At 33.0% G+C, this 18296-nt stretch overlaps 1 protein-coding gene across 1 annotated transcript in view; it reads left to right on the top strand.

The window, feature by feature from the left end:
- The first annotated feature begins 10112 nt into the window (after nucleotides 1-10112).
- Nucleotides 10113-18296, top strand: part of LOC106784074 — an 11240-nt gene continuing 3056 nt past the window's right edge. The window contains exons 1-9 of the mRNA XM_014743192.1: nucleotides 10113-10545; nucleotides 11262-11416; nucleotides 15044-15199; nucleotides 15276-15483; nucleotides 15563-15672; nucleotides 15778-15911; nucleotides 15996-16261; nucleotides 16543-16690; nucleotides 16758-18296. Of these exons, the coding sequence (XP_014598678.1) occupies nucleotides 10361-10545; nucleotides 11262-11416; nucleotides 15044-15199; nucleotides 15276-15483; nucleotides 15563-15672; nucleotides 15778-15911; nucleotides 15996-16261; nucleotides 16543-16690; nucleotides 16758-18296 (2901 nt within the window). The 5' untranslated portion in view covers nucleotides 10113-10360. The remainder of the gene's footprint in view (nucleotides 10546-11261; nucleotides 11417-15043; nucleotides 15200-15275; nucleotides 15484-15562; nucleotides 15673-15777; nucleotides 15912-15995; nucleotides 16262-16542; nucleotides 16691-16757) is intronic.

Below are 18296 nucleotides of genomic sequence, written 5' to 3'. Positions count from 1 at the left end.
ACTTTGACGTTTAAAAAGAAAAAAAAAAGGAACATGTTATAAATTTGTTTTTAAAGAGGTATACACTTTTTAAAATGCAATTATAAACTTTGTTTTCAATTGAATGCAATAGGTATTCATTTTGAACTTAAGATAAACATATGAAAATCTCAATTACGTGTTTTCACGTAATTTGGTGCTCCCGTAGTAGAAAACACTACGCATTACGCATATATATATATATATATATGAATTATCCGACACGTGAAAGTGTTAAATTAATGAATTTTGTTTTAATGGAATTTCGATCGTTTCGAATGAGGAATACTCTTATTGTGAAAATCTATAGCTGTTAGAGATGCTTTCACTTAAAACTTTTAATCGTATTCTCTCACTTTCTCTCTCTCTATTCTTCTCTCTCTCTATGTCTGTGTATATGTGTCTCCTCTCTCTCACTCTCTTTCTCTCTCTCTCTCTCTTTTTTTACACAAATACACACGTTTCGCTTGTCCGCAATGTTCTTCGTATATTTTTAATCTAATTAAACACGAAATATGCACATTTACAATTATTCTTCAATTTCTTTCAACTATATATATATATATATATATATATATCTCTCTCTCTCTCTCTCTCTCTCTCTCTCTCTCTCTTTTTCTCTTATTTTTTCTTTTGTGTCTTTCGATGTATCCTTCAAAAGCGCATGCGCTCTGCAGGCTGTTATCATCGTGTCTGTTGTCGTGATAACCGTATTAAAAATTCGAGGAAAGCTTCGACGAGTAAACGAAAATAAAAAAAAAAAAAATAAATTAAAGACACTAACGTCCCCCCTCCCCAAAAAAAAATATATTTGTTCCCGAAAGTTTTATTCGTGTGTCAGGTAAGGACAAATTTCGATTAACGATTACATTAGAATTCGTATAAAGCAATAAAACACACTGTCTGATCAAATATAAAGAATTTTTTAACGAGGGAAATAAAATAAAGAATTCTCAATAACGGAATTTCAATAAGAAAATATTTTCACTTCAGTTATGAGACGAGAAGAAAAGTCAAGGATCCCGCCGCCACGCCCCGATCAATCCGGGTGTTTTCATTAAAAATAATAATAATAATAATAATAATAATAATAATAATAATCTAAGAAAATTGATGAGTGAGAATTGTCAAATAAAATAAAAAAAGAGAACAAAACTCGTGGAAGCTTTCTCGAGAGAAAAAGCAATTCTCTTTCTACTATCTTTCGGCGTTTCTCGTTCAATGAAAATGTGTCATATCCGTTCTAAAAAAAAAAAAAAAAGAAGTGGATTGGTACGAAATGTACTCGTAATGACTAGAAAAAAAATGAAAAAAAAATACAGAAAAGAAAGTATTATTTCGATCTACGTGCTCCTTGTTTGTTGTTAGCATCTTGTACTTCGGCAAGTGTGTTTTTAATTTCGACATTTCTAACTCGTAGATCTCAACTTTTATCTGAAATAAAATAAAAATAGAGACAAGAAAAATATAGATCGAATACATCGAAAGGAACAAAACAAAAATAAACGAGAAAGAAGAAGAAGAAGGAAAAAGAAAATGAAAAAAAGAAACACACGCAGTGAGATCGTTCTTATATGTACCGTTATCTAAAACATTACTGTTTATTAATGTCGTGTGTCGTTGTGTTGTATCTTGACAGGAATTAATCAATGAGTATGTGGTGCCTGCTGTTCTATCCGTAATGAAGAAGGTTTCTTCTTTGCTTCGAGCTCGTTGAAAAAAAAATAAAAATAAAAAGGAAACAAAAGGAGAAACTTTTCAACGATATTGTCACGGTGACGAAAAAAAGATTGACAATAAAAGATCAAAAATTTTCCTACAAAATAAATAACAAACTTAATACTTTTAATGGGGAAGAAAATAATAATAATAATAATAATAATAATTAATTGTATTAATTATATCAACGATTAAAGAATTTGTCGAGTTTCGATGATGAGATATTTTAAACAAATCACCGTGACAATCGTACGTGAAATAAACAAACAAAAATACGATGTGCAAGTCGATTATTGTAAAAGAAGAAAAAAAATAAATTGACAAATGCTACTCCTACGTTCCTCTCCTCGTAAGATGATAGAGAAATAAAAATCATCGGATAACTTGATCACGTCTCGGTCGTGTTCGTTGAAATAAATGAGAAAAACATCGTCTGCAATAAAAATAAAAAAAAAAAAAAAAAAAACATGCAATTAGAATACACGTAAAAGAAAAAAAATAAATTGACAAATGCTACTCCTACGTTCCTCTCCTCGTAAGATGATAGAGAAATAAAAATCATCGGATAACTTGATCACGTCTCGGTCGTGTTCGTTGAAATAAATGAGAAAAACATCGTCTGCAATAAAAATAAAAAAAAAAAAAAAAAAACACCACGTATAAAAACGAAACGCGAAGTAATAAAAGAAAGAAAATTAATTATCTAACGTAGATAAAAACGCGGTCCGTATCAGGGGGTCGGCAATTTTATCTCTTTAAGGCATCAAGTAGTACAGCTCAATAATTTCACTTACGAAAGCCGAAAAATTGGAGCTTTTTCTCGAACGATTAAAAAAATCGTGTTTCGTGAAATCTATATAAAATATTAGCACACTTTTTCCTCTCGCTAAACACGCTAATTTTCTTTAACGATCGTCAAAATGAAGAAACGAAATGAAACAAAAATTAAAATAAAAAAAGAAAAAAAAATAAGAGGAAAAAAGAAGAGAAAATGAAAAATTAATTACCCAATTCGTCGGTAAAAACTTATGTAGTATACATACGTATTCGTGTGTGGGTGCGTATGTGTGTGTGTGTGTATTAAATCGAAAATTGGTTTGAATTGCACGTGCTTGTGTGATTAGTTAGATGTGTGAAACCCGCAGGTAAACCGCGCTGTGGTTTCGTTCGAAAATCGATAATAAATAACGCGCGCACTCGGGGCTATTTTTTTTTTTTTTTTAATTTGAAGTTTTACGAATACTTGCCGTGTACCGTCCCGAAACGCACTCTCATCGGTGGTCGAGCAGGTATGGGGTTTTTATGTTTTTTTTCGAATTCAACTAATTCGTTCGAATATTAATTATTACCTTGACCGATAGATTTTTTTTTCTCTTTATTCCTTTTTTTTTTTTTTCACATCCTCCCGTGGCAATTAAAAAATCGAAATGCATTTCCGTGACGCATGACCAAAAAAAGAACCGAGATAAAAATAAATATATAAATAAATGAAGGAAAAAAAAGTGAACGATTTACTGGATCTTCTCGAACGCACTGCAAATTGCCTTTCGATTTGTTTCTTTCGTTAATCTTTTATATTTTCTTTCTCTCTTTCTCTCTTTCTCTGTCCCTCTCTTTTTCTCTCTTTTTCTCTCTTTTAAATGACAACATCCCTATACACATTTACTATACTTTCCTCTCTCTCTCTCTCTCTCTCTCTCTCTCTCTCTATCTCTGTTCTTTGTACTTGTTACTTCAGCCACCCTAAGCCTTCGCGTGGCACGTGGCACGTGATATTGAAACAAAAACAAAAATAAAAGTACACGAATAAAAGAAGAAAAAAAAAAACAAAACATAAGAAGAAGAGAAATAAGAAACCAATAATAAAAGTAAAGAAAAAAAATGTTTAAAAAAAGAAAAAAAAAGATGAAAAAATTATAGCCAACGAGACTCGATTCGTATTTGTAATTTAGGCGATCGAGTTTTAACTAACATGTAAGTGGCTAATTTTTAGAAGAAAAGAAGAAGAAGAAAAAAAAATTTAGAGCAAGGAAGTAAAATACGGGAGAGGGTGGGTGGGGGATTAGGAGGAGGAAGGGGTTTTCTTGACGATAGCGTTTCATCCTCGACGAATTTTTCTCATATTCGGTAATGTTACTCGTGCCAAGGTTCGATATTAATCGAAAAAAAAAAAAAAAAGATCGATTGAACTTATTTGTTAAAGAAAAATTGTAAAAGGTAAAGCGCGACGACGAATTCACGTCGAGGGTGCATCTCGCGATATATTAAAAAAAAATGACATCGTTTAGATATTTTATTAAGTAGGTTTGAAAATGACAAAATGGGGGATAAAGGAAAGAGAAAGAAAACAATAGTAAATTAGAGGAAAATGGTGTATAGTGAGAAGAAACGTTAAATTAAAAATACACCAAAGTGTTAAGATTATTGTACTGTATTATCATTAAAATGATTATTATATTATAATGATTATGATTATTATAACAATTATAACAAAGCGTTATAGAGAAATGTTTTCGTTCTGTTACCATGTAAATAGTCACGTAAGAGAGTTCACCAACGCAAAACTTGCGTTTTTAGTATTTATAAATGTCGCCTTAAAAATTATTATTATTATTATTATTATTATTATTATTATTATTATTATTATTATTATTATTATTATTCAATCGTGCAACTTGCGACAAAGATTAGGAAGAAGTAAAAACAAAAATTGTAATTAAAAATTATAGGCCGCGGAACGACAAAGAAAAAAAAAAGAAAAAAAAAGGAAAAAGGTTAACACATTCTTACCGGCGTATGTAAAACTTTGCGATATTATATTATATCGATTTGTGTAATTCAGAGACAACGACACAACGCATTATAAAGTAATAATCTGTAAACTTAATTAGCGATCGATGTAACGTTATTACAATGATTATTCTCGCGCAAGAAGATAATGATGATGATGATGATAATGATGATGATGATGATGATGATGATGACAATGATAAATGATGATAATGATTATGATTATTATTATATATATATATATATAAATAAATAAATAAATATAAATATAAATATATATCCGCGTGACACACAGAATAGCAGAACGAAGGGAAAGGAAAAAATAAATAAAATAATTATGAAGGAAGAACAAGAGAAAAATGTTAGCCTGTCGAGAAAATGTAAGAGATAATTGTGCGTAGAAAAAAAAATAATAAGAAGGAGAAAAAAGGATTAAAAAGAAAAACAAACCAGAAATAATAGATGCAAATGTAGTAGGCCTAGTTTAGCAAATGAAAGGAAAACAAAAAAGAAGGATTTTGCGATCGATACTGGCCCAATTCTTGCGATTTAGAACTGTCGGAAAAAATAATAAATAAGGGATAAAAGTAAGCGCGGGGAGAGGGGAAAAAAGATCTAAACGAGAAGGGAAAAGAAGATGAAGAAGATAAAAAAACAAATAAATGACATTGTTTTTTTGACTGCCACTTTCGATAAGAACATTCTGTTATAGCGTGTGTGCTTACCACCTACGAGCGGACTTGTGCGATTTTTTGGGGCGACATTTTTTATACGAACCGATAGAATCCGAGATAGGCCGCTTTTATGTGTTTTGAATTTGAAATAAAACGGGGAATGTCGGGGGAGGGAGTAGGGCGGTCGAGAATGAAAGTTAATCGAAGCAATCGCTCGCTCTTTGAAAATCATTCGTTAAATAAACACCAGAAACAACACATATAAACACACACGCGACCACACAATCACATTTATGACATGTATTACTCACACGTATTGTAATAGTTCAAACGAATTATGTATTTGTCAAAATGTATATTATTAAAACGCGTATCGAATCAATGTATCTTCCCCTTTAACGAAAACGAGACTACCTTTTAAAATATAAAAAAAAGGAAAAAAAAATAGTTCGAACGCATCGAACGAACGAGCCAGCGAGCGATAAAAGACGAACGCATTTCGAAATTAGTTTAAACCAAGAAGCAATATTACGAATGCCTGTAATAATAATAAATGTTATTATATGGAGCCTTTTAAAAGCAAAAAAAATGCGATTAACCAACAACCAACAACCAGTGAACGAAGCACGACACGACACGACACGACACATTGCGTAAATAAATTCTATAATACACAATGTAAAATTTAATATCTGATATATATATATATACGCGTATTACGAATAAATAATAAATATGAGAGCATACATCGATTAAAAAAGAAAAAAAAAGGAACAAGAAAATTGGACAAAAAAAAAATCAGGAGACGTGCAGCACACAACGATACACACGTATTTACTTTGCATACACAACACGACACGCACACGCGCGCACACAAAGAATTATATACGATTATACAAAATATTTTCGGTGTTCTCTCCACGCATCTAATCTTTAACCCAAAAAGAAGAGACAAAAAATGATATTAATATATATTAATATTAATAATAATAATATTAATAATAATAATAAATAATAATAATAATAATAATAATAATAATAATAATGATAAATAATAATAATAATAACGACACAACACGACACGACACACGAGAAAAATAAGAGAAAATAAAACTATACACTGACGCGAAAGACGATGATGAAAACGGAGGAGTGTATTATTTACATATAAAAATGTGTGCGACAAAAGACCAAGGAACACGTAAAAATCAGTGACGCGCGTGCCTCGTGCTGATTATGAGAATAATAATAGTGAACAATGGCGGCAAAAAAAAAGAAAAAACACGATGAAAGTCCCTTTAATTCGTACGTGTATATGCGCTGTGCTTAGAAAAAAGAAAAAGAACAAAAAAAAAACATAAAAAAAAAATAATAATAACAATAATAACAAATGCGAGATTGGAAAAATGCTTTCGGTGGAAAGGAACAAATTTGTGCACGGTAGCACAGTTTTTTTTTCTGTCTTCTTTCTTCTTTTTTTTTTATATTGTATTTTATTTTTTCTTCACGTTCCACTAAATCGACTGTCCAAAACGAACGAACGAACGAATTTGTCGTCTTTGGTAAAAAAAAAGTGTTCGATGCTGTGTGCGTTTCTCTAATTAGATAATATTTCGGATTAATTTTCCAAACGTCATTGTTGAACTTTCCGACATTTTGCCGTGCTTTAAAAATCGCACGAATTCTTTGCTCGCGCGAACAAGGACAACGTGAAAAAATACGAACGGAATTTTATTCGCGAGCGCGACAAGGATGATAGAAAAAAAGAAAGAAAGAAAGAAAGAAATAGAAATAATGACCGAGGAACGAGGGGGTCAGGGGTGAGTTCTGAGACGCGAGTAACGAGGAGAGTTTAACACGAGACTGAAGGTTATATACGGGAAGGGTGGGAAAAAAAAGTAATAAAAAGAAGAAAAAAAAAATAGAGGAAACGAAAAGAGGGCGTAGAGCGTTGACGTGAGAAAAAAAAAAAAGAAAAAAAAAAAAAAARAAAAAAGTAACATTCCCTTGTATAAATAAAGTAGCGAGCGTAGTGGCTAAACAAATAATAAGAAGCAAACAATTGAATAATTATTATTGGTACTGGAAATCATGCAAAAAACGAGTTTTTTGTTGAACATAATTATAATATATTGTATAACATTTAAGGAATAACGCGTACATATATATATACATGAATACATGAAAAAGAATATGCGAATTGAAAATGAAAAAAAAAGAAAAGGGAGAGAGTAGAGGAAGCGAAGAAAGAAAGGTTTGGGGGTGGGGGGAAAATAGGATGAGGGGGGATGATGATGATAATATTATATATATATATATATATATATATATTGATATAAAAATTGAAATAATAATTTTAGACGTTAAGCAAGCGCGACTCATTTACACGTATGTATAATTACACACTTATGCGCACTAAACAAAAAAACACACGACGCGAATTCAAGACGCCGTTCCTACATGAATACATATATATATATATATAATATATATATACATATGTACATGTATATTACATGTTCTTACGAAAAAAAAAAAAAGAAAAATAACCAAACAACCAACATTTAAAAATAAAAAAAAACGATCATTCGTTTCCCCACTATAAAAAACGATATAGCGTTACGTGTACGTACGTACGTGTATATACACATACGTACATAGAAATGATATACATGCATAAATGCATTTACACTCAACGATAGTAATTACGAATCTGTATATATGTATATGTACGTGTAATTACGTACATGAAACTATATATATAAAAACTAAAAAAAGAATAAAAATAAAAATATAAAAAAGATACGAACAGGCAGACGACCCGACGAAAAGTAAAGAAAAAAAAAAAAAGAAATTCACACGAAACTCAAAACGGAATTTTTTTGTAACTCTGTCGTTACGTAAGAGAGAGAAAGAAAGGGATGATGGTGTGCGTGCTCGTGATCATTAGAAGGATGAAAAAAAAAAAATAAAAAGAAAAAAAAAGAAAATAAAGATGAAAGATTGGGTAAACACATTCGCCGAACGTGTAACACACATCGGTTCGTTTTTCGAAACGTTCAAAATGCAAAGAGACCTACTTTTCTGCCATTCGTTACTCCTTTGACCCTTAAAACGACGTAGAAACGCGAATACGAAAGATAAAGGAAAAAGATAGAGGGGACAACAACAACAACAACAACAAAAAATACGAAAAAATATCGGAAAATTTTTAGATTGTGCGAGTCTCGAAGCAGAATATTTGTTCTCTCTTCTCCTACTCGATGTCGGATTTCTTTCTATACTTCCGTTCTACTTAAATAGAATAGAGGAAAAATAGAACAAAGGGAAAATAGACCTCGAGGAGGAGGAGGAGGGGGAAAGGGGGAGGGGGAGGGATAGGAGGAGATAGTAAAAAGGTTTCAACTCTCGCGTAGAATCGCGTTTTAAGAGTCGAAAAGGAGGAGCGCAGCACCCGTTACGACTTTCCGTAGTTTCAAGAAGTCGGATCGGAATTTAAAGAACCGTAAACGAAGGACGTAAACGTTAGAGGGTTGGAAAGAACAAAAGCGAGGAAAAGAAAGAAAGAAAAAAAAAAGGAGGAAGAAAATGGTGCGATATTGCGAAAACGTGAGAAATAGGAAGAGAGAGAGAGAGAGAGAGAGAGAGAGAGAGAGAGAAAAAGGTAGGGACACGAGGAGAAATAGGAAAGTAACTAGAACAAAATGAACAAAAACAAACAAAAATAAAACCGAGCTTTCCCCCTATCTTACATTGTAAAACGAAAAAAAAAAGACTCGATGCCCCGTTATTGTTTTTGCTTTTTTTTTTCTATTTTTTTTTTTATTATTATTATTATTATTTTTCACATCCACGAGAGGGATGACGATACGAAGATAATAATACGAGTGGTGGGTAAAAAAATGAACAAAAATAAAAAAAAAAAAAAAAGAAAGAAAGAAAGCAGCAAGGAGAGGGAAGAAGGGGGAAGGGTGAGAAAAAAAAATACGATGAACACAAGTTCGGGGTGCGCCTCGCCGTTATAGTTCTTAATAATAAAAAGAATATTAAAATTAAGAAAAAAATGATAAGATAGCGATATTATTACGACTAATAATTAAAGGGAAAAGTGAAATTAAAAGAAAATTAAAAAAAAAAAATAAAAACAAATAAAAAAAAAAATGAAGTAAATCATTAAGCAAGATTATGCGTTTATGTTATTTAGTTCTAACCACTGAGAATGAGAACAAAAAAAATGTAATAAAAATCAATCATGTTACCAAATGAATAGTGTCTCGCTTGTTTATTCTCTCCCATCCCTATTAAATTAATTAATTATAATGTGTTTTAGATAAAAAATTATATATTTCGTTTAATAAGTATTTTTTTTCGAAAAAATATATTTATGTATGTAACCGAAAAAAAAAGAAATAAACGAATAAATCGTAAAAACACTAAATTTCTCCTACGAATTCCATTTCATTATTTCTCAACTGGTTGGTGCGATCAAACGAATTAAAAAAATAATAATATAATAAAATAAAAGAAAAAAATTGCAAATAATTTCGTTCGGATATGAGCAAACAGATATTAGGAATACAAAGTCAAATGAATTTATATTTCGAGAGCGAATTTGTGTGTCTGACGAAAGAGAGGAGAGGCCTTCGTACGTCGTTCTCGCTGAGCATGCACAAATATATCGCTCGTGGTATCGATTAATCATATCCAAAGTCGATCGAAATTCCAATTTCGTTGAGTAATTATTATTCGAACGAGTAACAACGCGGGCGCCCTTGCGAAATTACACGTTGGTTCTGACTAAGCAATTTCTCGGACGTTAAAAATAAAAAATAAAAATTAAAAAGAGAAAACAAAATAAAAAGAATGTCTCGTCTCTTCTTTTTGTTTTTTTTTTTTATTTATTTATTTATTTATTCCTCGATGCCTCGCGGTTTAGCCTCATTAAACAAAAAAATCGTCAAGAGTTTGACGAAGTTAACGAAGCGTAAAGCTTGTTACTCGCGGTTCTTTCCCGTATCGAAATATTTTTTTGAATAAATACGCGCGTTTTCTCTCTCTCTTTCTTTCTCTCTTCTCTCTCTTACTCTCAGTTATGTAACTCATCTTAGTAGCAACGATATTAAAGAAGAAGAAGAAGAAAGAAAAAGCTAACGAGAAAAATGAAAAAACTCGAATTCAGTTTTTTAATTTTTTACCTGGCACTCTTGGTGACAGGAGAAGAAGCCTCGTTGAAAGAATTAACGTTGCAGGTGAACACGAAAATATTAATCTCAGTGAGCAGTGATAAATTTTTAAGCCTTGCTATCGATCCTCTAGTTATACTTAAATCCGAAGATGTATCAGCGTGAGTATACATTTGATATAACTTGTTTAATATATTGTGAAACATTTAACGATCAAAAATAAAAAATAAATATAAACGCTAGTCGACTGATTACTACCAATGTATCTTGTTAACGTTGAACTAAATTTTATAGGAAATAACAAAGCATATTATAATGAAAGCATTTAAAAAAAAACAAAAACTTTTAGTTACGATTCGTAAAACGAAACGATACATGCGCGAATTAATAAATCCAATATGGGAAAAAAACAGGGCGGGATAATATTAGCGACGATTGAAATTGACAAATTCGAAAAAATTCGATTGGAAAGAAGATAGAGAAGAGAGAGAGAGAGAGAGAGAGAGAGAGAGAGATAGAAGAACGTTCGAACTTACGTCAACGATAAAATGCAATAACGACGTATCAACGTTGGGGATGATGTTGGTTACGCAGAGAAACGAGAGAATCTCAACGAAATTGGAATGAAACGCGAGCATCTCTCTTTCTATCTCTCTCACTCTCTCTCTCGTCGTGTGGAAGTTTAAACGAGAACGCGATTCAATTTGAATCGGGGATTCGAAAATGAAATCGAACGTATGTGTATGTTTTCGATTGAAATTTCGTGGCTCGATTCGGGAGAAGGTGTGGGGAGGGGGGTAGGCGGGAGGGGTAGATAACTAACGTAGATTTTATATTTGTTCGAGACAGAGAGACCGTAGGAATTGTTTAATATATAAATAGCATCCTTCGAACGATATATATTTTGTAGGAATTACGAGAGAAGTATTCTAATGGCTAAGGCCTTAAGTCCCGCCTATCTTCGACTTGGTGGGCCTGAAAGTAACTCGTATCTACTCGACGATCGCAACAACACGGACAACGTGTTTTCAGGTAAATATTAAAAATATAAAATACAATTCTTAATACGGAATCACAGGGAACTTGGACATAAAAAGAAGTAGAACTTAATTTAACTAAGTTGGACATTTCGTCCCTTTATTGAGACTTTTTCAGCAACTTAATCTTACAGTTCAGCGTCTTTTTTTATTATGTAGACATACATGTTTATTTTTATTAATATTCCAAACACAAAACATCTAAACTTCATTAAATATTCGATCGTTACTATTTGAAACTCTCAACAACACTGTTTCAATCTAGACTAGTGTTTATTAGTCTAGATATCTTCAATGTAAGATGTCCTCTGAGGACATTATTTGGAATATTAATAAAAATAAAAATGTATGTCTACATAATAAAAAAAGACGCTGAACTGTAAGATTAAGTTGCTGAAGAAGTCCCAATAAACGTCCAACTTAGTTAAATTAAGTTCTACTTCTTTTTATGTCCAAGTTCCCTGTGATTCCGTATTAAGAATTATAATTTTGGACGAGAGAAATAACTAATTAAATAAAATACAATTATTGTGGCATGTATGGTCATTTCTAATTTGAAAATATCACGTGAAACATTGGATATTAATATCCATATTCTCTTTCTCTCTTCCTCTGTGATTCTCTGTAATCTCATTCCTCTGTGTATTCGGAAAGATAAACGTTGGTCGGTAAACGGTTGCAATTATCACATTCAACGTGCTGCTCCCGATATTAGGTATACTTATTTAGATCCTAACCGATATAACTACTGGTTTTTTATTAACGTTATATTTTTTACAATTAATAAATACAAATAATAATTAATTTATATATTCTATTATTTTAATATTGAATAATAATTATAATTATAAAGTATGTGAAATGTACGTAGTTTCCTCCAACATGAAATCCTATGGTGATTGTAATATAAACTAGTGATGAGAAAGATATATAAAAGTTACATTAAAATAATAAATATTTTATTGGCTCGCCAGAGAATAGCATTGCGGCAAAAAATTTTGTATATTAAAATCAAATACAATAACGAATGGTGTTCAACCGTTGGTTAGATGCGTGTCTCACCTCCCCCTGCTTTGCCATCATCTGTATGGGAAAATATATGGGGGTTCTCCACGACTCCCTGTTGCTCAAGATCCGTCCCCGTGGGCGTCCAGCCGAATAAAAGAAGGCGCGTCTGCGATAAAGGGCCCAGAAAGGTGGGAAAAATGCGTGCGCATTTCGATAAAGCGTCTGCGTCTGCGCCTTTCGCTGGTGCACATTCGCCTACGCGCCCTCATTTCGAGATGATGTGCATTACTTATCAGTATATACAATCTCGGGAATTAACTCGAAATTTATCGACAGTTTAACCCTTTGCACTCGAGCGCCGAAATATCACGCGAAAACAAATTACAGAGTTTAACGTTTATCAAATGTTCTTGTTTTCGATATAAAAATAAATAAATTGGTGAAATTTGATTATTCGTATAGGTTTGTTTGTTTGTTTGTTTATAAATGACTTGAAAGTATTTGTAAAATTTTTCCCATAATTTAGCCGCGAAATCGTCTCGAGTTGTTGGTTCGCGCAAGCGTGAAAGGCCTCGAGTGCAAAGGGTTAATCCTCGATCGTTTATGTATTTTCCTCGGGCAATTTCGCGTGCGATGTGCCGTTACAGGTTGATTCACCGACTAAACAATGCACGATGCTTCCATACGTAGACTCAGAAAAGCGATAAACACGAACATGAATGTGCATTCTATGACGAAGAGGAAGCTACGAGCTTTCCGTACTTTTCATCCCGAGAATCGAATACGTTACTCAAAAGAGAAAGGGAAATAGGGAGAGAGAAAGAGAATTAAAGGTGGATTTTCCTTTGATTCCAACACACCGTGCCTGTCTATTCTAATTATATTCACGAGAAGAGAAACTCGCTCAACGTATACTCGATACCACCACCATCACCACCACCATCACCACCACCATCACCATCCGTACTTACTAAGCTCTTTCTCTTCTGTTTTACTATTCTCTCGTTAGCAATATAAATTCGATCATACTATTTTTCATTATATTTACCAAGAACACCTCCTATAACGATCTTGAAATGTAATACACGGTGCTTAATATTGAAATATTCTATCCTTATAACGTTAGTTTGTACGATTAAGTAAAATCAAATTTATAAAAGAAATGTTATAAGCATTAGAAAATACCACACAAAACAACGATACAATATTATTTCAAGATAACTGTAAGAAATGAAGAAAAAGTTCTCGAATGCAAAGCGATAAATAAAGTTACTTACAAATATCGCGTATTGATCAGTAAAGTATATAGAAAATGTGTTTCTTGTTAACTCCTAAAAGTAGGCTTTTATGAAGCCTATAATTGGGACTTCATAAAAACTAATTTGAAACATTTCACTTACAACGGAAATCAAAGTGAATAGATATACTTCTTCGTCATTCAATCTTCCATTATTGCGGATGTGAATCCGCAGAACGATTTGGGATTTAAGATAGAACAGAAAGCTACCTAGACTCGACTATATCTCCGCTCGTAACCGTTTCCATCCAACCCGACTTAACTCTCGCTCTAATCTCACGATCGCTAGGGGATAACTCTTAATTGTCAAGACTCCATTGCAAACGATGCTGAATCATTGCACTTCCGGGTATACTTTCTTCTCAAAACAGAAGAAAAAAAAAACTGAGCTTTCTTTAGCTTGAAATTAGAACGGTTAGATCACGGTGCGGAATAAAATCGACGTATTATTAAACGTAACCAGTATTCAAGTTTAAACAGTAGACCTAGTTACAGTAATCAGACCCTAAAATTTGCCTCGCCAACTCGAACTGATAACTATTTAACTTTCGGATAAGCAAACAAGAGTTCGGGGAACCTAAACGTGGGTAGAATTATGGTCGAAAATTTCATTCGAGCAGTAGGGAATCGAAATGAGAAACAAAACGTACGACGACGACGACTACCTTTTCACGCACTCGTATTGCAAATAATTCATTTGAAAGAAATTTCCGAGTATTTATTCTAGAGAGAGATTGGTAAAAAATAAAAAAAACTCGATAGAATTTTGTCGAGACAATAAATTACGAAGTCTATTAGCAAGCCAAAGTTGGAAAGTTCTTTTAATTAGAAGAGTAACGAATAAAGAGTTAACTCAGCATCGGAGTACGAACATTTGCACTTTTCTAAAAATAATGAGAAGGGCGGTAGGGGCCGGGAAAAGGAAAATAGTATCTTTTCGTACAGGAAGAAGATAAATGAAATATTCGTATCTGACGTACGTGACTTATCAATGAATTCGTTGGACATGCGTGGAACGGTCATTAGTCTTTGGCGATCACTCGTTAGTCAAGCGTCTATCATCCGCACTGACGTGATCGAGGGTGCCACCGATAGAACCTGCATGCTCGAACAACTCACACTTATCACCAAAAATCCACAATTCTCTTCTCTCTATTGCTCGTCGAGTTGAATTTTGACAAATTTCAAATTGAGAAACGAAAAAAAAGGAAAAGGAAAGGAAAAATTAATAATGATATGCGTTGTTTGGTCTCGCTTAATTAACGGGGATAAATTTGATTTAAAAAAAAAAAAAAAAAAAAAAAACATAAAATGTAGAAAATAATTGGAGACGACTCAATCAATGGGCCGAAAAGACCGGGCTCGATGTGGTTGCCTGTATATCACCAAGATTAATGGGAAATGATAGCCAAATGGATCTCGTTTCTTTGACCGATCGAATGGGTTTCAATGCTAGCTGGCAATTGGGATATGGTAAGTAAGAGAGTAGAACATTGATCGATAATTTCTCGAGCTGGCAATTTGTCAACCGAGGAATTGTCTTTTTCAGAGTGCCAGACGAGATGCAACTTTAGTGGTACCGACGTTGGAAGGTACGTTCAAATTTTGCGGGATAAATTGAATGCCATTCCGAGATATTCAAATAGCATCATCACCGGACCGGATGTGCTCGATTACCAAACAGAAGAACAACGGGAATATCTGGAGACATTTTTTACCGAGGCCGAGGAATCCCTCACGGCTGTCACGTGGCATCCGTAAGCACATCATCGTTTGGAAATTCGATTAATAAGAGAGAATAAAAGTCAAATACAAATTTTTCATATATTTTTACAGAGATTTCACTAATGTTGTTGAAAACAAAGATGATGTTTTTATGGATAATTTTATGAATAATCTCTACGAGATTTTAGGACACGATGTTGCGAAAAAGCCGCTTTGGATCGGTAAAGCAAAATTTTTTGACGAATATTAAAGAACAAATGAATTCCAATGTAATAATTAATTAGCATTAACTAGCTGATTTTTTGTTTTGATTCATACGACGATAGCCGAATCTAAAGCAGAGCCAAGGAAGAATCAATTTGTCGGTGCTCTTGCTTGGACCAACAGACTAGGAAATACCGCTAAACTTGGAATAGAAGTTCTAATGAGACAACCAGTCGATCTCTCGAAACCAACTCCAGTAAGTCGATCGCTTTGTTAGCGAACTTACAAAAGCGATTACTATTGACGTTATTACAGTGGTAAAGTTAGTAACCTCTTACAGGATTATTGGGTATCTGTACTTCACAAGAAACTGGTAGGTAGAGAAATTTTAGACACAAGGATACAAACGGATAACGGAAGCCACGTTCACTTTTATGTACAATGTACGAAAGCTTCGGCTATTTATCAGAGAGGAGCCTTAACGATCTTCGGTATAAATCTAAATCCAATGAAAATACGAGCTAACGTTAAGGGTTTCGAAATAAAGAACCTTCACGAGTACGTTTTAACTCCAGGATTTGATACGGAAAATCGTATGTACGCGAAGTAAGTTAAATTTCATCGAAAAGCATATAAAAAAAAACACACACACACGTTCGATTACTTAAATTATACGTCGTATCATTTATTTGCGCATTTAATTAATCTACTATTAAATTTAATCGATTAAATTAATTGCATACAATTAACCGAATACACAACGCGAATAGTAAATAATTAATTAAATTCAATGATTATATCTTAATATTCATCGTAAAATGAATTTGGTCGACTCTACTACCTCTTTTTATGTAAATAACATATATTTATGTATTCTTGCTTAATAGAACTGTCCTTTTAAATGGAAAACCATTGAGTTTATTTAAAGATAGTGAATTGCCCTTATTGGAACCTGTTATATATAACAATGAAAAGGGTTTGAGTATCGAGTTATCGTCAGGTGGAATTGGATTCTGGGTCGTTCCCGATCAAAAGGTAATTCATAGAAAAAAAAAAAAGTATCTTTACGGATAAAATACGAAATAATCTTTTATCATTGCAGATAAATTCCTGTATGGATCGCAAAGTTGAAAAGGAGAATGTTATCGTGAAAACATTGAGAAAGGAAAATGGGATATTGCGAAAAAAACGATTAATCGATTATGATAAAACTATTAGGCGTAATAAAAATAAGAAATGGCGGAGGTTAGCGAAAAGGGAACTAGACCGTTCAGTTGAAGAACGGAAATTGAAGAAAATCGACATGCAAGAGGAGCACGAGAAGTTCGAAAAAGTTTTTCCGAGAAAATTGGCACGAATCGAGAGAAAAAGGTCGACGAGCGAATCCGTCGATCCTTTCGATTCTACCTGGAAGCCAAAGGAACAGCAAACGATGGAAAAAATTCGAAGATCGAAGAAAGATGTCGACAAATTTTTCTCTGATTTTTTTCAAACCGATCAAAAATACGATCGGAGAAGGAAGAAACAATCGTCGACTGGGCCGAATAAAATGAAAGAAAGAGAAAACAATGAGAATAATTTGTATGGATTTTCCAGGGAAGATACGATGAAAAATTTGCCGAACGTTGACGTTCTTTTACAGATTGATGACTATACGAGAAAAAACAAGGATTACGATTATACGAAGGGAGAAAAAGTAAAAGAGAAAGGGTGGAAAATTGTAACGATCGATCATACCAAGCCTGAGAATACTTGGATAAACGTTGACAATGATTATCGTGGTTATAGGCCAAATGAAATTTTCGAAACTGCGAGCATAGCAAATGTTGGCATGAAAGAAAATTCTAATGATTATTATACGAACATCTGGCAAGGTGAGAATATTCAAAAACACTGGGTAAATCAAGAATATGACAAAGAAGACAACGCCAAGACAAAACCCGTCACAAACGTTGCTTCAGGTGTCGGTGAAGGGAGACGAATCAAGGGAAATACCGTGAATATGCTAATGAACTATTATTCAGACTCTTCAGCAGGCAAAAGCAATCAAGAAAACCTCGAAGAGTCTTTTAGAGTAAAGACTCAAGGATCCAAACTCGGAGACTCTTTCGTGGCTTCTCTAGGTAAAACTAAATTAACGTTGCCTGAAAGAAGAAGAAGAAGAAGAAGAGCCCAGACTACGACTATCGAGGAAGACAAGATGACGGATCTTGATGTTTTACATTATTCCAAATCGATCGGTGTGCCAATGAACATTCCAACTTATACCTATTCGAAACAAAGTAAAAGATCGAAGAGGAAGGTAAAAAACTTGGATACGATACTGGAAAAAGAAATGATCGATGAGGATGAAGCAAATTCGAAGGATTGTAAATGTAGAGTGATCAGAAATTTTAATGACGATACGAAATTCATTCCTTCTAAATTAAAACGACGTGCAAACAAAAATTATAAAGTAACTACAGAATCTGGTAAAGGAAACGTAGAAAATTATAAAACTGAACAGTACGAAAAAACTACAGAACCTAGTAATGAAAACGTAGAACATTCTGAAACTAAACATTACGAAGAAACTACAGAATCTGGTAACGAGAACGAAGAAAATTATGAAACTGAACAATACGAAAAAACTACAGAATCT

Source organism: Polistes canadensis, unplaced genomic scaffold (assembly GCF_001313835.1).
Source record: "Polistes canadensis isolate GaletaPanama2010 unplaced genomic scaffold, ASM131383v1 scaffold_30, whole genome shotgun sequence".
Taxonomy (NCBI): domain Eukaryota; kingdom Metazoa; phylum Arthropoda; class Insecta; order Hymenoptera; family Vespidae; genus Polistes; species Polistes canadensis.
This window is presented reverse-complemented; position numbering and strand designations above follow the sequence as displayed.